The sequence below is a fragment of the Nomascus leucogenys genome, chromosome 3 (assembly GCF_006542625.1).
Source record: "Nomascus leucogenys isolate Asia chromosome 3, Asia_NLE_v1, whole genome shotgun sequence".
In the NCBI taxonomy this organism is placed as follows: Eukaryota; Metazoa; Chordata; class Mammalia; order Primates; family Hylobatidae; genus Nomascus; species Nomascus leucogenys.
In genome coordinates this window covers 132,343,745-132,369,093 of record NC_044383.1, presented here as the reverse complement: position 1 = coordinate 132,369,093, position 25,349 = coordinate 132,343,745, and the positions used below count along the sequence as shown (strand labels likewise).

General features: G+C 37.1%; 1 protein-coding gene across 5 annotated transcripts in view; it reads right to left on the bottom strand.

The window, feature by feature from the left end:
- The window catches only part of GRM1 (glutamate metabotropic receptor 1), a 410,692-nt gene that overhangs the window by 116,236 nt on the left and 269,107 nt on the right, over positions 1-25,349 (bottom strand). For all 5 annotated transcript variants that reach the window (XM_003255843.2, XM_030809805.1, XM_030809807.1 and 2 more), the window contains one exon: positions 15,362-15,597. In XM_003255843.2, coding sequence (XP_003255891.1) covers positions 15,362-15,597 — 236 coding nt within the window. The remainder of the gene's footprint in view (positions 1-15,361; positions 15,598-25,349) is intronic.

Sequence of the window (25,349 nt, the reverse complement as noted above, 5' to 3'; positions counted from 1 at the left end):
GTAGAACAACAAGTTCTGAAATTGAGGCAGTAATTAATAGCCTATGAACCAAAAAAAAAAAAAAAAGCCCAGGACCAGACAGACTCACAGCCGAATTTTACCAGAGGTACAAAGAGTTGCTGCTACCATTTCTTCTGAAAATATTCCAAACAATATAAAAAGAGGGACTCCTCCTTAACTCATTTTATGAGGCCAGCATCATCCTGATACCAAAATCTGGCAGAGACACAACAAAAAAAGAAAATTTCAGGCAAATATCCTTGATGAACATTGATGGGAAAATCCTAAATAAGAAAACTGGCAAACCGAATCCAGCAACACATCAAAAAGCTTATCCAGAATGATCAAGTCAGTTTCATCCCTGGGATGCAAGGCTGGTCCAACATACACAAATCAATAAATGTAATTCATCACAGAAACAGAACCAATGACAAAAACCACATGATTATCTCAATAGATGTAGAAAAGGCCTTGATAAAATTAAACACCCCTTCATGCTAAAAAATCACAATAAGGTAGGTATTGATGGAACGTATCTCAAAATAATAAGAGCTATTTATGATAAACCCACAGCCAATATCATACTGAATGGGCAATAGCTGGAAGCATTCCCTTTGAAAACCAGCACAAGGTAAGAATGCCCTCTCTCACCACTCTTATTCAACATAGTATTGGAAGTTCTGGCCAGGGCAATCAGGCAAGAGAAAGAAATAAAGATATTCAAATAGGAGAAGAGGAAGTCAAATTGTCTCTGTTTGCAGATGACATGATTGTATATTTAGAAAACCCTATCATCTCGGCCCAAATACTCCTTAAGCTGATAAGCAACTTCAGCAAAGTCTCAGGATACAAAAGCAATGTGCAAAAATCACAAGCATTACTATACACCATTAATAGACAAACAGAGAGCCAAATCATGAGTGAACTCCTATTCACAATTGCTACAAAGAGAATAAAATACCTGGGAATACAACTTAACAAGGGATGTGAAGGATCTCTTCAAGGAGAACTACAAACCACTGTTCAAGGAAATAAGAGAGGACACAAATAGAAAAACATTCCATGCTTATGGATAGGAAGAATCAATATCATGAAAATGGCCATACTGCCCAAGGTAATTTATAGATTCAATGCTCTCCCCATCAAGCTACCATTGACTTTCTTCACAGAATTAGAAAAAACTACTTTAAATTTCATATGAAACCAACAAAGAGCCTGTATGGCCAAGACAATCCTAACCAAAAAGAACAAAGCTGGAGGCATCACACTACCTGACTTCAAGCTATACTACAAGTCTACAGTACCCAAAATTGCATGGTGCTGGTACCAAAACATATATATTGACCAATGGAACAGAACAGAGGCCTCAGAAATAATGTACAACACATGTACAACATCTGATCTTTGACAAACCTGACAAAAACAAGCAATGGGGCAATGATTCCCCAATTAATAAATAGTGTTGGGAAAACTGGACCCCTTCCTTACACCTTATACAAAAATTAACTCAAGATGGACTAAAGACTCTAAATGTAAGGCCTGAAGTCATAAAAACCCTAGAAGAAAACCTAGGCAATACCATTCAGGACATAGGCATGGGCAAAGACGTTATGAGTAAAACACCAAAAGCAATGGCAACAAAAGCCAAAATTGACAAATGGGATCTAATTAAACTAAAGAGCTTCTGCACACAAAAGAAACTATTCATCAGAGTGAACAGGCAACCTACAGAATGGGAGAACATTTTTGCAATCTATCCATCTGACAAAGGGCTAATATCCGGAATCTACCAGGAACTTAAAAAAAATTTACAAGAAAAAAACAACCCCATCAAAAAGTGGGCAAAAGATATGAACAGACACTTCTCAAAAGAAGACATTTATGTGGCCAACAAACATGAAAAAAAGCTCATCATCACTGGCCATTAGAGAAATGTAAATCAAAACCTCAATGAAATACCATCTCATGCCATTTAGAATGGTGATCATTAAAAAGTCAGGAAACAACAGATGCTGGAGAGGATGTGGAGAAATAGGAACACTTTTACACTGTTGGTGGGAGTGTAAATTAGTTCAACCATAGTGGAAGACAGTATGGTGATTCCTCAAGGACCTAGAACCAGAAATACCATTTGACCCAGCCATCCCATTACTGGGTATATACCCAAAGGATTACAAATCATTTTACCTTAAAGACACATGAACACGTATGTTTATTGCAGCACTTTTCACAATAGCAAAGACTTGGAACCAACCCAAATGCCCATCGATGATAGACTGGACAAAGAAAACATGGCACATATACATAATTGAATACTATGCAGCCATAAACAGGATGAGTTCATGTCCTTTGTGGGGACATGGATGAAGCTGGAAACCATCATTCTAAGCAAACTAACACAGGAACAGAAAACCAAACACTGCATGTTCTCACTCATAAGTGGGAGTTGAACAATGAGAACACATGGACACAGGGAGAGGAACATCACACACTGGGGCCTGTTGGGGGATAGGAGGCTAGGGGAGTGATAGCATTAGGAGGAATACCTAATGTAGATGACAGGTTGATGAGTCCAGCAAACCACCATGGCACATGTATATCTACGTAACAAACCTGTGCATTCTGCACATGTATCCCAAAACTTAAAGTATAATTTTTTTAAAAGTTTAAAATTTTAAAGATTCCAACCATAAGATTTGCCCTCTTATGAATAAATGGCTATAGTACTAAGCCTAGTTTATTAGTTTGATAGATTGAAGATTGCCCCCAAATATTAGGTACCCTTCCCCTGAGATGGGTTATATTTCTTCTCTCCATTAATATCTGGCTTGACTATAAAACTTGCTTTGGTCAATGAAATGTGAGTGGAAGTGACAAATATAACTTTTCGTGGAAGCTTTAAACTAAGTTCACATTGACTATGTTTGGTTCTTTATGCTGCAACTATCAGCGTTCCAGATAGAAGCTGTTCTATAGTTTGGCTTCCAGAAAACATAAGGGAGTTTTAACTAACAGATAATGAACATGTTGCATGAATGAGAAATAATTATTTATTGTTATAAGGCATTAAACTATTTTTAATTTCTTGTCACAGTATATCCTAGCCTATCCTGACTAATACAGAAATTGGTACCTAAAAGTAGGGGGATTGCTGTAACAGCAACAAAACCAACAATTAAACGTAAAATACAAGGCATATAGATACAGGAAGCAATTTGCAAAGAAACTGTGACCAGGATCTAAAAGGACATAATTATCCCATTATTATGCAATGGCAAAACACTCATTAATATTGTCACCTGCAATAACTTAGAAGGCAGCAGTTTTATCAACTGAGCTTACATGTTTAGGCAAGGAGGTAGAAAAATTAAATGTGCAAAGATAAAAGTGAAATGGATTTTTATTTCCAACTCTTAAAGAGCAAGCTGACAAGGTCTTTGTACCACAAAAGACCCATGAAAACTCAGATTAATTGCAAGAACCATATAAAGACTCATATTCTTTTGTTAAAAATCTCTGAAAATAATAATTTGGCACACATAAATCTTTCAGATGAAGGAAATAGCCAAGAAACAAGAGAATAAGTCTGTGGCTTTTCACTAGGAGTCTGTTAGGTTCAGTGTAGCTAAAAGTAAGTCTGGAAGGCAAGGCTTGTCTAACAAGAATTGTAGGCATGGCTATTAATGTAGATTGTGCCTGATAAACTAGTTAAAAAGGAAACTACATTTATAATAAGATTTTTCTTAGAAAAATTAAAAAGCTGGCAGCCTAGACTAAAAGAGACTGTGAGCATCAGATATCTGAAGTGGACCTTGGGCCTTCAACATTTTAGGGTCAGGTAGTAGAGGAAGACAGCCACCTGGCCCTCAAAAACACAGTCCCCAGGCCCTCAAAAAGACAGTCCCCAATCAGAGGAGCATGCTCCATCAAAGGAGGCCAAGGAGGATGATGATGCGAAATAAGAGACTTCCCTGAGACTGGATGCAAAACATATATGTCGTCAACTGCCTGGATGTTTTACCTTTCACAGAAACACAATACAAATGACTTTTAAACTCTGTTTCCAAAGAGTTATATCCTACAGAATCAGGCTGCAGCAGTAGAAGGCACTAAAGAAGCAGCCGGTAGGGACTTAGAGAGGCTAATGCCGTGCTGTCCTGACACCTAATGTGGTAGACAACATAACGGTCCCACAAAGATGCCCACGTCCTAATCACTGAACTTGTGAATAAATTTATTTCCATGGTAAAAGAGACTTTGCAAATGTGACTAATCTTCCCTTGAGATGGAGAGATTATCCTGGGTTACCTGGGTCTCAATCACATGAATCCTTAACAGTGGAGAAATTTCTCTGGTCATGTCCAGAGAGAGGTGTGGTTGAGGAAGAAAAGTCAGATAGATGTAATGTTCCTGGCTTTGGATATGAAGGAAGGGGGCCATGAGCCAAGACACGTGAGTGGCCTCTAAAACTAGAAAAAGCAAGAGGACATTCTCTCCTAGGGCCTTCATAAGGAATGCAGGCCTGTTGACCCTCTAATGTTACCCCAGGGAGACTCTTGTCAGGGTCTTAAAGGCTAGGTCATAGGCTTCTAACCTACAGAATTGTAATATAATAAATTTGTGTTGCTTCAAGCCACTGAGTCTGTGGTAATTTGTTATGACAGCAATACAAAATTAATACATCTAAGAATTATCCAATCTGGACAGCAAGGCACACAGTGTTTGGTTATGACTTACTGGTTTCGGAATGCCGATACTTCAAATGCAAAAAAAGCCTACCAATAAATAAATAAAACAAACAAAAGAGACTGATTCAGATCATGAATTACTAAAATCTCATTAGCTATCTCAGATGCCACAGCCAGGGCCAAAACCTTAGCAGGCTTTCAACTTGGACAGTGACAGATGGTTCTGAATTTTGAAAATTTAAATGGCTCATAAATTTTAAGTATGAATTTCTTCTTGTCCTTAAAATAAATGCTTGGCCTCACTCCAAAGATTCTGATTCAATTTGTATGGCGTAGGACCCAGATTAATATAGGAAAGTTTTGTTTAAAAGCTTTCCCGATGGTCTTAATAAGCCATGCTTTAGAACTACAGCTCTGAAGGACCAGATTCTTATTTACATCATTCAAAGGCTTAAGCTATTAATTTAGCCAAATGGATTGCATAATAGTATTAAGCCGACTGGAGTATTCAGTCCAGATCTATTTACATCTCTATGGATTCAATTCACTGGCATTTCTTTTTTACTTTTACTTTTTAAGAGACAGATTCTTATTCTGTTGCCCAGGCTGGAGTGCAGTGCCGCAATCATAGCTCACTGCAGCGTTGATTTCCTGAGCTCGAGTGATCCTCCCACCTCAGCCCCCGAAGTAGCTAGGACGACAGGTGCATGTCACCATGCCTAGCTAACTTTTTGGAGAGACAAGGTCTTGCAATATTGCCCAGGCTGGTCTTGAACTCCTGGCCTCACACAGCTCATTGGTGTGAAGTTTGATAAATAGCTCTTGGATATAAAATATAACTCCCCAGTGCATTACTGTGGCCTAGAGACATAGGAACTATACCATAGATATAACTTGTGGGCTGATTATACAAGGCAATCTCCCAGTCATTAGGGCACAAATGAATATTTTAACTTTGGGTAAGAGGTTAGTTTTCAGGAAAAGCAGTCACTGGAGAATTAATCACTAGGGAACATACTCAGGAAATTGTTCAGAGATATGACAACCTTGATGCCATAGTAGCTAATAAAAAATCTAGCTAATAAGAAATCATGTTTAGAAGCTATTATGACCCAAGACTTGGCTCATAATATGAACATAAAATAACCCCTTCACCTTAACTGCCACCTGCAAATAAAAAAAAATAATGGAATGATGGAATACACTCTTCAAGAAGCAGTTCAGAAGTCTCACTGGTATTTGAACTTTAACAAGCCACTTATCTTCTCAGTGTTCAATCCCTTTATGACGCTATTTTCCCAATCATATATCTCCACAGTGAATAGGACCAACAGGTGAATTAAAAGAAGTTAAACACACACTTACCACATGATGCAGCCATTAGACTCCAAAGGATTGGCCAAAGAAAAATGAAAGAATATGCTTATGCAAAGATTTGTATAAAGATACTCCTAGCAGCTTTATTTGAAATAACCAAAACCTGGAAACAACTCAAATGCTCATTACCAGGTGAATAAACAAACAAATTATGATATATACAAATAATGGAACACTACCCATCAATTAATAGGAGTTAAGTGTTGTTCCAGCACTTTGGGAGGCCAAGGCGGGTGGATCACTTGAGGTCAGGAGTTCAGCCTAGCCAACATAGTGAAACCCCATCTCTACTAAAAATACAAAAAAAAAAAAAAATTAATCGGGCATGGTAGCACATGCCTGTAATCTCAGCTACTTGGGAGATTGAAGCAGGAGAACCACTTGAATCTGGGAGGCAGAGGTCGCAGTGAGCCAAGATCCAGCCATTGCATTCTAGCCTGGGCGACAGAGCAAGACTCTGTCTCCAAAAAAAAAAAAAAAAAGGAAATAACTATTGATATATGCAATGCGATCATGAATCTCAAAATAATTGTGCTGAGTAAAAGAAGGCCGGCAGAAAAGAGTTTATAATGTACTCTTTTATAAAAATTCAATTTATATTAAAGTATAGAAATAACAAATAAAATATAGTGTCAGAAAATCAATAAGTGACTGCCTGGGGATGGGATGAAGAAGGGTAGAAGAGAGGGATTTTCAGTGAGGCATCAAGGAATTTGAGAAGCAATATGTTCAGTATCTTAATTGCAGTAAATGTTTCTTGGGCATCTACATACATCAAAATTGATCAAATTGTGCATTTTAAATGTGTGTAATGTATCTATTATACCTTAATAAAACTATAAAAAAGAGAAAAAGAGTAAATGGGCCAGACCCCAAGTATATTGGGTCACACCCATCCTGAACAACTGTTACTTTTTATGATGACTGAAAATATGACTTTATTTTATATGAATTTTCCCGGCAGCAAATGTGTACAAGGCATGAAACACAAAACTATTCTCCTGATGAGAAGCGACACTTTTAGAGGACGTGGAAAAATGCCATAGAAACAATCTAAATAGACAATAACCACTACTCATCCAGGGTGAAATCTTTATGAACAGTCATAGATTTTAATCATTGAAAACACTCACGTCAAACTTGTTCAGAAGGCAAGCTGAACCACATGACAGACCATTCAACTGCAGAAATACATACATTATTCAATAAGGAGAAAATTGATCTAATTAAATAATTTATTAATAGTTTTAACCAAATTCTAGTAATAACTAAAGTATATGAAACTTAGATGAATCTCTAGGTAACTGGTTTGCAGGCATAGTAAAAATAAAATTCACTTGCATATAAAAGATAAATGAGTAACTGTTCATTCCCTCAATGCCATTAGATGCCTCAGATAATTTCCATTTTTATACCTCAAGTCTGTATCTGCTACTAAAAATTATTTGAGCTTTTTGGGAAACAAATCAAGATGAATGTAAGGTAAAAGAACCAATAACTCATGCCCCTGCATCAATCTTTATAATTTTTGGATGACAGAACATGTTCATGTTTCTCTAATTCCATTCAATATTAAAAATGACATGGACTAAAGAACTTAACTAGGCTAGTTGAGACATGCCTGGTCTGTGTGGGATCCAGTCCACCCTATGTTGGGCATCAGATCTGTAGGAATTACCAAGCAAGCTGGCAGCCTTGGCTCATACGAAGGAGTGAGTCAACTTTCAGCTGTTGTAATTCATCAGGATATTCAACAAGTTGATCAGTCTCAAATCACTAACTTGTGAATTATATCCAAACACTACAGAAAAAATCAAAGTTGCATTTGTGGAGTTAGGAAAGTAGAACACAGTCTAGAGCAGCATTGTTCAACAGATTTTTCTGCAATAGTAGAAGTTTTCTGTATCTATGCTGTCCAATATGGTAGTCACCAATTACAGAAAATGTCAGAAGAATGACATTAAAATGGTTATTTTATAAATTTACACTCAAATTCAGATTTGCAAAAACCTGATCTGTATGAAGAGTTAAATCTTTTTAGAAAAATTATTCAAAGATAATCATCAACTCTATGCTAAAATTTGTATTTTGGGATGATTTATCAAAAAATTTATCTCAATGGAGTCAAAGCTTACTAAATATTCTTTTTTTTTTTTTTTGAGACGGAGTCTCACCCTTTCGCCCAGGCCGGACTGCAGTAGCACTATCTCCGCTCACTGCAAGCTCCGCCTCCCAGGTTCACGCCATTCTCCTGCCTCAGCCTCCTGAGTAGCTGGGATTACAGGCGCCCGCCACCGTGCCCGGCTAATTTTTTGTGTTTTTAGTTGAGACGGGGTTTCATTGTGTTAGCCAAGTTGGTCTCGATCCCTGACCTCGTGATCCGCCCGCCTCGCCTCGGCCTCCCGAAGTGCTGGGATTACAGGCCTGAGCCACCGCACCAGGCCTAAATATTCTTAACAGTTACTGTAACAATTGCATCAGCAGAAAGATCCTTCTCAAAATTAAAATAAAAAATTATGTGTGATCTTGCATTTTCCAAGAGCAAATGATAATATTCTCAATCATATGTAATGAAAATGAGGTTACTAAAAGTATAAATTTCAATGACCTAATAAATAAGGTTCCAGAAAATAGAACAGGAAAAGTCATATGCTCAACCAAAACAGCACATTAACCAAGTATTGTTACTTATCATGCTATGTAAAACTATGAAACCAAAAGTATTTTTTTTCACAATTTGTAAGTTCATGCTGTTACTCATGTATCACTATTACTATTATGTTTATAAGTAATAAAATATTTTAAACAGAAAATTGTATATTTTAGCACCTGTATTGATACATGAACTGTGGCTAGTGAAACTGAGGAACTGAAGGTTTCATTTCACGTGATTTTCACTGATTTAAATTTAAATACAAATAGACACATGTGGCTAGTGGCTAACACATTTGGCAGTGCCAATCAAAAGTGTTAATAAGAGATAGGTAGGCCAATATTGTGCCTATTGAATAGTTACTCTCAGAGCTTCATCTGTGTGATAATCAGATTTGTCTGAGAAATTATAAGGTCCAGATGAGACAACACAGTCGGTTCACTTTCATTCTTCCAACTAAAATATATAAACACATTTAAGACTTGTAAAACCTATTTCCATAAAGCAACTTATAACAGCACTGTATGAGAACATATGACTGTTTTATTTTGAGAGTATTTGTTTGACTAAGCTATAACTGTACCCCATTTTTTCAGCACTTCCTGTATGCACAGCAGATTTCCTAAGTAGAATAGTTTAACTGCCTTGGATCAGGGGGGCTTTAAAATTCTTTTGATTGCACGATCTATAAAACTTTTTGGCTTTGCTCTACAAGATCCTGGGTGCAATATTGCACCATTCTTCTTATGACGGGAAAAGACTGAGCATTCTACTACTGGGTTGAGGAATTATGTCCCATAATTTAATTAAACCAACTATTGCTCCATGGATTACAAAGCTATGAATACCTTTATCAGTTATCAATTGCCACAAAAAAAAAAAACTGCATAACAAACCGTCCCAGGGCTTAGTGGTTTAAAACAATAATAATTTATTTAATTCATGAATCTAGGAGTCAACTAGGAAGTTCTGCTGCTCTGAGTTGGACATAACTCATCTCAGCTTGGCTCACTCAGGTGTCAACTGTCAGGTGGTGGGTTGGCCAGGGACTGGCTGATCTAGGACATTCTCAACTGAGACGTCATCCTGTTTCTGATCCATGTTATTTTTCATCTTCTACCAGATAAATTCAAGCTTATTCATATGGCTAAGGTAAGGTTCCAGTAAAGAAAATGAGAGTAGGTCAAGTCTCTTAAGTCCTAAACTTGGAGTTAATAAATGGTAAGGTCAATTCAGATTCAACAGGTAGGGAACAAAACTCTACCTCTTGAGGAGAGATGCTACAAAGCCATATTTCAAAAAGCATGGATACAAAAAGGGGTGAAGAAATGTAATGTCTTCCACAAACCCCAACTAATAATACCAACTTCTGGGTTGAAAGCAAATAATATTCTTCAGGAGTACATATTGACATTTGGGTCAAACTTTCCGAGATAAAGAGAAGTTATTACCAAAGGACCTAATGGGCTGAAGTAAACTGGAACCCATCTCAGTTTATGGAACATCTTAATCTGGATCAAACTGTAATGGACCGATCTTATCTGGCCTTACAAAATAAGTTAATTCCAAGTGGAGTCCATAAAATTTGAAACCTAATAAGGCAAATATATTATGAAAATCAGTATCAGTCTAAAATTGTGAATGGCAGCCTCCAAACTATTGGAGTAAGAGTCTCCCTGCTTGAGAGTCTTAAAATGTTTTCACTAGACTAGCTATCATCATCTTACCAGTCCTGAGCTGTTGGTGAGAATTACAGATACCAGCCAGATTCTTTCATTATGTCTTCTAAAATAGCCAAATGTAATATAATTTTAAAAGGCATTGTGTCCATCTGTTCTCAATTGGTACAAAGAATATGGAGAGAAAATAAAATAATGGCTATAACTTCACTGAGGTGTGAAAAAGGCTGATAAAGACAGAATAAACCCCATAAACTCATACAGTTAATATACTGCTAGCCGGAGCAAATATTAAATATGCAAATATTGCCATATTGCAAGAAAATGCAGTATATATTTTTAAGGGACCCCAAATTTATCAAGTTATTCCTAATAATTATATTTAGGAATCTACTGTAAAGGAACAATCCCAAAACAGTAACAACAACAACTGTGAAAAATCTGTGTACCATATTCAGTGCTTTTTTTTTTTATGTAAGAAGGAAAATTAAAAGTCGTCTAAATGACTGACAACATAAGAATGGCCAGTAGTTACAGTATTTTAACTGGTTAGAATGTTATGGAACTATTAAAATGGTGGTTATAAAGACTATGCAGCAACATCAAAACTATGTAAAATATAATCCTGAGTTTGAAATAAGATATAGAATTGTATGCACATTGTGATGATAATTATGCAAAATAAAATGGAAAAGAATGCATAGAGTTTCAAGCAGCGTTAGTAGGCGCTGCCTTTTGCAACTCCTTTTCAAAAGCTTAAAAATGTTCTTTTTTTTTTTTTTTTTTGAGACAGAGTTTCACTCTGTCACTCAGGCTAGAGTGCAGTGGCGTGATCTCAGCTCACTGCAACCTCTGCCTCCCAGGCTCAAATGATTCTCCTGTCTCAGCCTCCCAAGTAGCAGGGATTAGAAGTGCCCACCACCATCTTGGCTAATTTGTGTAATTTTAGTAGAGATGGGGTTTCACCATGTTGGCCAGGCTGCTCTCGAACTCCTGACCTCGAGCCATCTGCCTACCTTAGCCTCCCAAAGCACTGAGATTACAGGCATGAGCCACCATGCCCAGCCAGAAATGTTTATATCTTCTGATTAAACTTCTAGAAATTTAACTTCTAGAAATACAACTTAAGAAAATTATCCAAATGTAAAAAAAGAAAGTTTAGAATGAAAATTTTTTATTATATCACTGCAACATTTTTGAAAATTTTGAATAACCAAAAACAGCCTAAATAGAAAGAATGAAATGCCTAAATTATAGCTTATCTGAATGCAAAATGTTAAGCAGCCATTAAGAATAAAAGAATTTAGCGACAAAGACAAACGTATCAATGTATAAAACATTTCTTTTAATACAGCAATATATAAAATAATATTAATACATAATTTAAAACTAGAGAAAGATGAAAACATGCCAGAATTTTAACAGTGACTAACGATGTTTAGATAAGAGCAAATTCTTAATTCTCTTCAGCTTTCTAATGCTTCTGTATATTTCCAAGTGCATGCAATAGCATATTAAGCATGTATTACTTTCATCATCAGAAAAAAATTATAAAAGACTGCATGGGAAAATATAAGAGAAAATATCTATATTGACACTAACTATGTAAGGGTGATTGATTAAAGATTGTTGTCTTGTTTTTTCTAGTTTCCACATCCTGGGATGTAGTTAAGTTAAACTTTACAATTACAAAATATATAATTTTTATGAAATGATCTGTCATGCCCTGTTTTCTAATAAGACATAACACTAGTAGTAACATTTTACATTTATGCTAAGTATTTTCAGTTTGCAAAGTATTTCACTTGTATTATTTTATTGTAAACTATTTCATTTGTGTTATTTCATTCAATTTATGCAGAGTTCTGTGTGAGGTGGATATTGTTGTCACGTTACCAAAACTGAGGTTCTGAGGTTAAGTGAGGTCATGCAAGTCATGCAGCTGATACATAACTGAACTGGTATTGGACCCAGTGATAGTGCTTCAGAATGCTACACCCTATCAGCTTCTATGGAATTTCTAATGAGTCTCATCAGGAATGAAAAAGCTCTATGCCATTGCAAACATGATACAAATCTTTTAAGAAGCTAAGACATTTACTGGAAGAGAGTGACTCTGATTTGCTTTACAGCTCTTTCCACTGTCCTACAATGATTAATTTTTTAAAAGTTACGTTTTGACGTTTCAGTTAGTGCTTTTCTAACACACCTCCAATCCCTTGATATACTCAACTAATTAAGCAATGATGTGTACTTTACATGAAATACTTTTTAATTAGCCACAGTGATTCCTAAACTACTCAGCCTGGGCTTGGGGCCTTTAACATTCAAACTGGCAATCTAGTGCACATAAACTCTTTATTTAAATAGTGACATCTGGGATTAAGTTCAATAATGGTTTCTATGGAAACTAATGGCAATATCAAAACTTTCCAAACCACTAGAAGTGACCCAATTAGAAGAGGTAAAAATGAGTGACAGAAACAGTAGCTATCAATAGTATGGAAAGGTTAATTCTACTTCCTCACACTAATTTTCATAGATGTGTCTGCATATTCGTTAGAAGATTATGGAATTCATTTGATATTCAAGGATCTCAAATGGATAAGAATAATACATGAAGTGAAAGTTTGTTATTCCTCAATAACATTGAAGCCAGTTTCACAGAAATATAGAGATTGAAACTGAAGAACAAGGTAGGTATACATGAATGTATACATCATAGATAATATAGATAAACACTGCTAAAGATAAAAGTATAAGAATTTTGCTGCAGAAAAGATAAATATGTTTTATGAATTAATTCCAAATAGAAAAGTTAAATAAACCTCCTGCCTTCCTTAGACCTAAGAGAGAAATATTTGCTGAACTTGACTCCAGAATAAAATGCAAATATAAACATGTTTCATAAAGATTGTAAATCATATAAGAAGCTCTTAAACATAGCTTTGAGATTCAAGCACAGCATAAGAATAAATCAAGATTTGTAAATTGTTATTTCTTGCTGTGAATACTAACCCAGTTTAAGCTTTAACCTTGACATTTATGTACTGCCACAATTGAAAACCCAAAATATTAGTGTACCTTGTTGCAGAGTTTTAACTTGTTTTGAGAGCTCAACAAAATATCTTCCCAGAAATCCTTATATAAATGATCTAAGCGTGTACAATAAGTAGTATCCTGAATTTTACTAATAAAACACAATGACAAAATGACATCTATAGTTGGACCACCATCAGATATCTCAAACTTAATTTATCCAAAATCAGCCTCTTGGATTTTCCCTAATCTTGTTGTCCTGAAGTCTTCCTCTGTCTCAGTCAATGGTGACACCATCTTTCCAGTTGCTCAGATTACAGTTATTGGGCACTATGGTGTCTAGGAGGTGTGGGTTCTTGTTTCTTTGCTGCCATTAACCTTATAAACTGAAGGAAACTGTTTCCCCTGTTCACCCTCATCACCTCTGTTTTGCAAATAAGGAGACTGTCCTGGATGATTTATTGGTTCATTAGAATCCTTATTCTTGGTTTATCTATTATTTCAGAGAAAGGAGATGTCTATTATTTCAGAGAAAGTAGAAACACCTACATGGCAGAAGTGGGTTACTGTTTAGCAATGTTTCCCCTTTCTCCTGCCTTTCTCCGCCTCCCTAGAAGCCACACTGAGGAAGTTCTAAAAGATTGAAACTTCCTTATTTGAAAATAGATCCATACCAGGCAATTTCCCATTGAACTCTGCTGAACCTTATGAAGCCAAACATACATTGATGCATTTACATATATTGGTAACTGAAAGCATTTTCTAACATCAAACTATGAATACTATTGAAAATAGAAATACTTTATGTAATTAGCCATATTCTTACCATCACCTGTAAAAACTCGTTGTCCTCTATTGTTATTTGTCTATTTCATGTATGTGATCTGTTTTGATCTGCCCAAAGAGACAGCAAGCCTCTCTAGGTCAAGAGTCATGGATTATACGCTTCTCTATCCCCCTTTTTTTGCTATATGCAGTGTTTTATACATGGGTGTAATATGATTCTATACCTTTATAAATAATATCTCGTAGCCTACATACAGGATATACATGTCACACCACTGTTCTACAATACAAATTAGGTCACGGATAGATTCCATCACCCATTATCATGAGTGCTCCATTATTCTATGCTATCGACCCAGTAAGAACAACTGGCTTTGAATGGCATTATGAAAGGACATAGATGATTTATCTTGGCAGCATAGAAAATACTGGAAAGGACAGGGGACAGCAATGTCCCTATGCAGTAATAGTAATACTCATAAAAGTTACAGTTTTCAGAATCTGGGCTATGGTAGTACTAGGGGTTGCAAGGAGGACATCCTGTGGATTTCACCGTGCCCCTGAAGAACTTGGAACAATGTGCTGCTGTTTCCTGACATGGCATCAGTGAGTAGTGCATGGTGCTCATCTGTCCAGCTGTGAACCATTGTTCTGACTGAAAGGTCAGAGTGCAGTTTCTTGGCCCCTATGCCCACAAACACCTTTGTTGGTGGTGTGGCTTAGGGTCACATTACCTCATCTTCTCCTGACTCCTGTATCTAAACAAGCCACAAAGAAAAAAGAGGATCTAACCAGTATTGCTGACTTATGTCTATGGCTAATGTCTCCTAAACATGTTTGTAATAAAATCTCTTCCCTTTGTCTTAAATACTAGATACCTGACTCCTCAGTTTGCTTTTCCTTTACTTCTGTTATCTCGTATCACTTGCTCCAACAGAGACCAAAGTTGTCTTTCCAGATTGTCATGAATCCCTGGGGTAATACACACTTCCTCCTTATTCTAGCATTTTATAAACACAGATGGCAATTTTGTCTTTGGATCTCCAGCCCTGGCACCTTCTATTCTCATTCAACAAGCTGCAATAAATCTAGAAGAGATGACCAAACCTCTGAGTTGTTATTTTGTGAACATGAGTTACCTGTGCAGATTCGTTTAAAGTTGGGATTTTCCAGAAGGTGTCCTGGAAGGCGGCACTGGAACCGATGTTGCCAGAACTCAGGGAACCAGGGATTCCTCGTGTTAGTGTCCAGCCTCAGTTTCAGGAAATAATCATCAAATGACCTGACCTCTGGAGACTGCAGCTTTATCGTGATTCCCCCGTTGGCTTCCACCTCATAACCTTCAATGACTTCATCTCTGTCTGCCCATCCATCACTAAAAAATGCAGGGATTGGGGTAGGGAGAGAGAAAGACAAACATCTCACAAATAGAGCTCAGAGTTATATATGAATGAAGCAATCCAGAAAAGGCTACAGTCTATTTTAAGCCACCATTACTACCCATCGACTATTTTTTTTTTGGTAGAGTAGAAAGTTTGGAAAGCATAGTATCCTGTTTGTTTCTTTGTTTTTCACAATTGTGAAAGTGATGATGAGATGATGACAGCAACACTTACAATTAAAGTTCGATGAGTATTCACTAGTCATCAGATTCTGTGCTATTCACTTTTACTGAGAGGGAAGACATTCAGCCACAAAGCCTATCAGCCACTCTCCAAACCAGAAGAAGATAAAATCTAGGCACCTCAGAGGCTGATCTTCAAAATAAGAGCTCAACAAGGTTTCAGCATTGCAACGAAGATCATTACATGAGCTACCTTACATAGAGTAGAAAATTGATATAGTTCTGAAACATGCCAACCATAGTTTTTCCTCCTGGGACATCATTCAAATCTGCTTCCCATAGAAGTAGCCAGATATTTTCATTTTTTTAACGTTACTTCAAAATAGCAGCATTAAAGAAAAAAAATCTCATCTCAAATCATAAAAAGAATTCTCCTTCTCACTAAATGGCAGCACACTGACATTTTATTCAGTGAGATAGAATTTTTGAAATGTGATCACCTTCTAGAACATTCCTATCTACCAGAAGTAATGTAGCCCCAGTTTAATTCAGGTGCACATGTGAGCCAGGCCTATGAGGGTATCAAAGACAAATTGCCCCAGACAAAGCTAAACACGCAAAGAGGACTCTGTTCAAGACTATTACAATATATGGGAGACACTGAACCCAACTCTGCTAAAATAAAAGATGGGAAGGTTTTTAGTCCCAGGTGAGCTAGTGGAAAAGTACTGGAGGGCCACTGGCATGAGGTTGGCCCATATGCTTAGGCATCTGTGTTTGCTACTTGTCACATTAGACTCCTACCGTCCCACAGAAACTGGAAGGGAGGGGTTTACCACTATTCTTGATGATTACATTTAAAGGGATGGCCATCAGGTCCTTGTCATTCAGTAAAACTTCCCTGGTTTCTGAAATTAGCAAGAAACTAGACAATGTACATCTCAACAGGGCAGAGAAATAATTTAGTTTTAGGTTTTCCAAAGTAAATGCTCTTAGAAAAGGGATGTCAGGGGCCTATACTCAGGAAGAAACCTGTCTAAAGTTCAGTCAAGCTGAAGAGAATATTAAGGCTGTCTTGGTCAGGGGTTGGATTTATTCTTCTCTGCACAGAGTGATGCCCTGAAGTTTGTGGAATATAAAGATGCAGTCTCTGCCAAAGAAAGCATTTTATTGCTTGTTTCTCACAGAGAAGGGACTGGGCAAACAATAGTGACCATATCTCACCCTTGGTTACCTGAGATCAACTGAGATAAATGTACTCTTCACTTAGCTGAGCTAAGCAGTGCAGTTCTTCTCTAGAATCTTCCCACTGAACCACACATGAGCTGCATTTTCAACAGATCAGGGGTTGCTGAAGTTTGTAAAGCTGACTTAACCTGACCCAGAACTAAAGGGACTTTGAGGTACAGTAGAGTCTAGCCAGCCACACCAGAGAATGTATTTTTTATATGCTTCCAAATCCCCTAGGATAGAGACTCTACAATTTTGTATAGACTCCTTCCTTCCTTCCTTCCTTCCTTCCTTCCTTCCTTCTTTCTTTTTTCTTTCTTCTTTTCTTCCTTACTTCTGTGTGTTCCTAGCAGTCACTCTGTGCCAGATGTTCTGCTATGAATTCAAATGAGAATAAGACTCACTATCCTCTGCCCCCACGGTGCTACAGCCTTGTGGGGAAAACAGAGACTAAAAAAGAATTACAAACTCTATGAGGCTAAAGAAAAAGAAGTGCCTTTAATCCTAGGATTTTGGAAGGCCAAGGCAGGTAGATTGCTGGAGCTCAGGAATTTGAGACCAGCCTAGGCAACATGGAAAAACCCCACCTCTACAAAAAAAAAAAAAAAAAAATCATCTGGATGTGTTGGTCCACACCTGTGGTCCCATCTATTTGGGAGGCTGAGATGGGAGGATCCTGTGAGCCCAGGAAGCTGAGGCTGCAGTGAGTCATGATCTTGCCACTGTACTCCAGCCTAGGTAACAGAGCAAGACCCTGTCTCAAAAAAAAAAAAAAAAAAAAAAGCGACCAGTATCATGGGGAGCAATAGCTTGGGAGTTTAACTTAATCTAGTGTGTAGATATGACACGTGTGCCTGCTTGTGTGTGTGCACACACGCCTGTGTGTGTGAGGTAGTGGGGGATAGAGGTAATTAGAGATGGCTTCTTTAAGAAGGTGATGGCTGAGCTGAGACCCAAAAGAAGAGTCAGCCTTAGTCAGGTGAGGAGAAGGGGAGGGTTTGGAATAGAAGGTTCCTGGCAGATTAACATACAAGAAAAAGCTTGGCACATTCAAGGAACTTAGAAAGAGTTAGTATAGCTAGAGAATAGAAAGAAGTATGGTGTGCGATGGGGGTGGGCACATAAATCCCAACCTAGACACTGTTAGCCTGAAGACCATGGGAAGTCCTCAAAGTGTTGTAAGCCTATTACTCAATCAGGTCATCCTGCTCTCTTCCCTCATGGTAAATGACCTGCCTGTTGTTCTAGTGAGTCCTCTGCTTACCATCGCTGAATATGATGGCCAGTCAAATTGATTTTAAAAAGACTGACTCATTCATTTTTTTTCACATGTTCGGTCTGCTGGGAAAGGCTCAAACCAGTTTATTTACATTTAAATGTATTTATATTTACATCTTAACTACATCTACAGCAATTTGAAGATTTGAGCTATAGTTCATGATACAAAGGAGGATAAAAATAAGACCAGTTAGACTTTGAAGAAATTCTGTCTAAGGGTAAATATTTAAAAATCAAAATGACATAACTTGAAAAAAATAACTGCTTTTGACATAAAGGTTAGGGTTGAAGTGTGTTTCTCCCTAAGGTTTAATAATATGTGAAATTTGTTTTGTTTACAGTCTATACAAGAAAGTCACCATCATAAAAATGTGTACGAAATGAACTTGCTGTGATGTTTACGTGCAATTTAAAAGCACATACAGCTTAGTTTGTAAAGGCAAATGCTTTGTGTCAATTCTAGAAGGAGAGAAAAGTGTGACTTCCTGCCCTTGAGCCCACCAGCATTGAAGGGCACTTTATAGGACGAAAACTTTGTCTGTGAATATGTAGAAATTTTAAGTCACATGGTTTAGTGGTCTGGAATTCTAAGTCTCCTTAACCACTAGTTAAAGACCTTCACCCTCACTATAGGTGCCTCCTCTTTCAGAAGTTAGAGTTGTTGTTAAATCTAAGAGGTCATAAAATCAAGCAAAACCAGGATATAAGCAAAATATTCAAGTAGGATTACTTGGTGGATATGTTTTAAAGAGTTAATTGCTAAAGGTTTGTATGAGATCTTAAATCTATCACAGGTAAGGTGTTAGAGAATGCTATCACGAAAAAAAGTCACTAGAAAACATCTCTAAAGCAATCCTCTGTTTTTATACTTTCAAAGTGTTTCATCTTTGTATCACCTGTCAAATGCATTTTCAGAAAATTTTAAAGGATTTTTGCTGTTTCGTTGCATTGGGATTCTGTGTGAGGATGTTTGATGAATTTTCTCTGAAGTACACTTTAAAACAGCAAACCAGCAACATATCTGATTCCTGGTAGAAGATCTTTCTTAGATGGTGGTGGCAGGGTGTAAACTAGACTATGCTTGGCCTGAGATGACCTGCAGGTACCTGGTCACTCGCCAGGTGTCTGGAGTGAATCCTGCTGTGCTGGGTAGTGACCCAGCCTCAGACAGCACTGGACTCTCTGTGAAGCACATTCACTGCCTCTAGCAGCTTCTGCTGCTCCATCTGCTTCTCAGTTATGAGTTCTTTTTCTAGCTGGGGTCTGGAAATAAAACTATATATTGTGAACTGTTTAACAGAAAGCTGTATGTCTTAAGTATTTCTCACTAACATACAAGAATTCTTATTTCCTATTCCCCCTCAATATTTTTATACAGCAATTCTTCATGAGGCTATTTTCCAATCAACCTATAAAATTTCACATTTCAACCCTGAATAATTAGAAGATTTCTTCTATCTTATACATTCTAATGTTAACAACAGGAAAATACTATTTCTGCTTCCACCAATTACAATTTGACAGGGGCTGTATGAATGTTACTTTTGCATTATATCAGTTAAACTAATTTAATTAGCAAACTGACAGTAAAAAACAGAAATACAATAGTATTTTTTAAATGTGCAAAAACATTTTAGAAAAACCTATTTTCATTCAATTAAAATAATTACAGTCTAGGTACTAAAGCAATTTTATTTGTGTTATGAGTTCAAGTAATTGTGTGTACCTGATAATAAAATTATAATTCTTTAAAATATCCCAGAGATTACAATATAATAGGGAAAAGATGAAAACCATAATCAAACGATATTTTTAAAACATATGTAAACAAATATGAAATTCTTTTATTTACAATGTTAACCATATTCACAAAGGTTGAAGAAATATAGCATATGTCATATTCATTTGACATTTATCAAATGAATAAATTTATTAATTTATTGAGCAAGAAATGAGGTGAACACTACTTTTTTTAGCTTACTGCTTGGATGTTTTCAAATCATGGCACAACAAGGTTGAGGTTGTGGGGAACTCAGGTACAGCCCGGTGGATTTGCAGAGTTGAGAAAAAGGAGCTGGAAGTCTAGCAAAGCTAAGGTGGCCAGGGTTTACAGGGCAAATGCTGGAGAAGAGATGCTATGGCAAAAGAGAATGGTCTGCAGTACATCTCCCATAAGTATTCTGATGAATATTAGCCATTTATTTAATGAAATTACCTGATGCTGAGGAAATAATCAACCAATATGACTTGAAGGAGTAGCACCTGGAGTCCATGTATTGTTGGGAATAGTAACTGTTTCTAACAGCTAGAGTGAAAAACTTTATATTCCAAGGAGAATTGGATAATGTATTAGGAAGGGTCTTGCCTCAATAGTGAAGAAAAATTGGCTTTTGACTAAATACCACTCTGGGCCTGCCTAACAAACCATAAAAGCAAAATATAAGAGGATCAAAATAATTTAACTTCCTCCCAGAACTAGTTCCAGAACATTTTTTAGCGCAAAATACTTGGTACTCAACAAGGTAAAATTCTCAGTGTTTAGCATCCAATAAAAAATTACCAGGCATGTAAATCCCTATGTGGATGGAAGGAGAAAGTGATATTAAAGTTACAATTATAATAAATTATCACATGGTGATGTAGGTTAGATAGAGGAATTTTTAAAGAGTCATGTAATAGGAATGAAGATGAATATATTTTTGATTGGGTGGCCAGGAAAAGTATCAAGTGCTTTGAGAAGCAACTTTGAAGAGAAAACACTTAACACTAAGATCTGAGCTACATGAAGGCTCCAGCCAGGTGAAGATCAGAGGGAAGGAAGTCTTTGGGCAGCTTGTGCAAAGGTCCTAAGACAGGAACAAGCAGCTATAACTGAACATTACCCATTGCCATGAAACTCTAGGCTAAGCAGGTTTACATTAATCAGAAGGGAGGATATTTGAGTAGACACTGTTGTTTTTCAGCTGTCTGCTGTATATTTGATACCTTAAATTTTTGATGTGTTTTCATAGCTTTTGTAAAGTCTTTGTTAGGAAGTGAAGATGACATTTTCTATGAGAAGATGGTCCCATTTTGATAACCTAGATTAATGAGTCACTTCTGAGAGCAAAACTAGAGAAATAAATGAGCCCATCAGGGCTTAGAGCAAGCCACAGCTCTCTTCCTCACATCTTACTCAGTAGACCCTATTTCTATGTCATTATGAGCTCAGAAACACCTCACTGTTCAAACACCTCACAAAGATATGCAAATTCCCCTCCAGAAAAGTCTTAACATTTTGTTCTGAGAGTTTTCCATATGGCCCCAAAATCATCTTGTGTTATTGCAAACTGTTGGCTACAGGACTTCACTAGGATTCTGTTAGAACGGACCCAGTTTTGCAGTTGAAATTCTGCAAGGTTTGAGTGGAATTTGAAGTTTTAGACTTTGGCTTCACTAGGTCCCAAAGTGAACTCATCCAATAGGCTCAGCCTCTTTACTAAAATTTCTATTACCACCTATTTTTTAGTGATCTCTCATTCTAAAGCAGCCCTGGAGTTCAGAGTAGGGCTCTGCTTCAGACAGGCGACTGGAAGCAAGAGCTATGCACAATTTCTGTAAAAAAGAGAAAAAAAAAAGTGGTCTTTAATAAGGACCGTAGATCGTCTGACCTTCAACCAATTTAAAGTCATATGTGAAAAGGGCACAAAAGTATATATGGAGTCAGGGAGGGTAGGTATCATGAATAATAATAAGTCAGGGGTTTATAAAATGCATGTAGAGAGTGAATGAGTTTTGACTAAATTGTGAGGATATTGAGTTATTCTTGGCAATCATGCCTGGCTGGGGAGTTTCTTGGGTTGAGGTGTCATTGCAATGGCTAAAATGAAACTCCCAGCTCAGGGGCCTCAGGCAACAAGAATAATTCTTCAGCACCACAGAGAATGTAACTGTATGTTTTCAGTAATTTGCGGAAGAAAGGAAGAAAAGAACATAGAGTGAAAGGGAAAGAGAGACTAAGAAATGAGCATCTAAAGACCATGGTAGCGGAACAGTCAGCAGTGCACATATAGAGGGTTAATTTTCCAGGGCTGCTCCCTTGTATTCTGAGATGCCAACCAGGTTGTCAGAATCTCTTTTAGTTCTTTTTAAAAACTGATATATTTTTCTTGTTTGAACAAAAGGTCAAAGCACAGCAATTTTTTTCCAAATGTGAATCCAATGGTTTAGTAACTCATTAGCAAATCCTTCCTAACAGACCCAGTGCAAGTGATTCTAATCCCTAATTTCTAGATCCTGCCATTTGAAGAAAAACAAAAATGTCCTCGTCAGTTTGGGGTCAATAGTTCTATGAATTGCTAATCACCCTAAGTATCCAAAGTATCCCCTGATGTTTTGCATTAAAAGTAGAATATTTTAAAAAAAATTGTTTGGACTTTTTGGCTGGGCATGGTGGCTCATGCCTGTAATACCAGCACTTAGGGAGACCGAGGCAGGCAGATCATGACATCAGGAGATTGAGAGCATCCTGGCTAACACAGTGAAACCCCATCTCTACTAAAAATACATAAAATTAGCCGGTCATGGTGGCACGCTCCTGTAGTCCCATCTACTGGGGAGGCTGAGGCAGGAGAATTGCTTGAACCTGGGAGGCAGAGGTTGCAGTGAGCCGAGATCGTGCCACTGCACTCCAGCCTGAGCGACAGAGCGAGACTCCATCTCAAAAAAACAAAAAAAATTGTTTACACGTTTCACAATGTAGTCAACTAAGTTAATGCAGATATTCTCCTGAATACAGAAGTATATATAAAAAATGAAATATAATCAAGAAATAAAAAGTAATTCCCAGGTGCTAGCAATGGTGAGAGGAATCAAAGCCAAATGATATGTATCAGGGAATGCTTATCAACAATAGCCTGTAAGGCCCTGGAGACTGGAAATCGATTCTAACACCCGTCTGGTGATGTGAAAGATGGCTTCATGAACCGTAGAAGTCAGACAGCTGAAGCCGAGACCCCAACAGAAAACTGGGATATTTGAAGTCTTACAAAATCCAATAGAATGGAACTGGAAGTGTTGCCTGAGGAGGCTTGAAGTCAGTCCAAGGACTGTGGTAGAAAAGGTAATAAAGGAAAGTCACCATGCACATGAGTGATGTCTGAATTTACACAGCCTATATAAGAACCATAAGTCTAGATATTATTATAAAAACTCATCTAACATTATTGAAAATCCCTAGGATCCAAATGAAATGCCATCGGAAGTCAAAATTTAAAATTTTAAAATCAATGGAATTCTGAATTATCATTCTGGGAGGCAGGGTAGATGGGGAAAGGGGATATGTTAGTTAAAGGGTACAAAATTCAATTCAACAGGAAGAATAAGTTCTAGCAGTGTATCATAGCGTGGTGACTATATTTAATAATAACGTATTGTGTATTTTTAAATTGCTAAAAGAATAGATTTTAAATGTTCTCACCACCAAGTAGTGATAAGTATGTGTAGTGACGGATATGTCAAGTAGTCTGATTTAATCATTCCAGAATGTATGCATGTATCACAACATCGCATTGTACTCCATAAATATAAAGGATTAGTATTTGTCAATTAAAAGTAAAAGGAGCTAAAAACAGAACTGCAATTCAACCCAGCAATCCCATTACTGGGTATATACCTAGAGGAATATAAATCATTCTACCATAAAGACACATGCACGTGAATGTTCATTGCAGCACTATTCACAATAGCAAAGACACAGAATCAATCTAAGTGCCCATCTATAACAGATTGGATAAAGAAAATGTGTATATACCATGGAATACTATGCAGCCATAAAACAGAATGAAGTCATGTCTTTTACGGGAACATGGATGGAGCTGGAGGCCATTATCCTTAGCAAACTAATGCAGGAACAGAAAACCAAATACTGAATGTTCTCACTTATAAGTGAGAGCTAAATTATAACATATGAACACAAAGAAGGGAACAACAGACTCTGGGGTCCCCTTGAGGGTGAAGGATGGGAGAGGAGCAGAAAAAAATAACAATTGGGTACTAGGCTTAGTACCTCAGTGAGGAAATAATCGGTACAACAAACCCCCATTACATGATTTTACCTATGTAACAAACCTGCCCATTACCCTCGAACCTAAAGTTTTTTAAAAAAGAAAATATACCTACTAAGATAATCTCTCAATAATATACATATACATACACACACTAGAGCACTAAACTAACATCAGATTCACAAATGAGTTAAACTTTACTTTTAAAAGACAATTATTCTAAAACTAGATACAAAACCCAACACTATCCTTTGAGAAATTCCAAAAACACAGTGATATGGAATAGTTAAAAGAAATGGACAGGCCAGGTGCGGTGGCTCATGCCTGTTAATCCCAGCACTTTGAGAGGCTGAGATGGGTGGATCACCTGAGGTCATGAGTTCGAGACCAGCCTGGCCAACATGATGAAACCCTGTCTCTACTAAAAACTACAAAAAAAAAAAAAAAAAAAAAATTATCCGGGCATGGGGGCGGGCACCTGTGATCCCAGCTGCTTGGGAGGCTGAGGCAGGAGAATCACTTAAACCGGGGAGGCAGAGGTTGCAGTGAGCTGAGATCACACCATTGCACACTCCAGCCTGGGTGACAGAGTGAGACTCCATCTCAAAGAAAAAAAAATAAAATAAAACAAATGGATAGATGATACTATTCTCAGAAAAATGGCCAAAACAAAATTAAATACTGATTAAAATATCCAACTAATCCAATCCTAAGCAATCAATCAAATATCTAAACTCTCCAACAGAAGGCAGGAAAGCAGGAGAGAGCACTGGAAAGGTAAGACAAACAGCAAGCGCAAGATAAGCTGATGGCACTAATTTCACATGTATCAGTGATTATATGTAAATTCATCAGGTTAAAAAAAACAGAGACTTTCTATTAAATTAAAAAGAAAAACATCGATAGTTATATCTTGTTTGTAACACGTTTTTCTAAAATATGAATGTACTGAATAATTAAAAGATAGTAAGAGATTAACCAAACAAATATTAACCAACACAAAATGGAGGT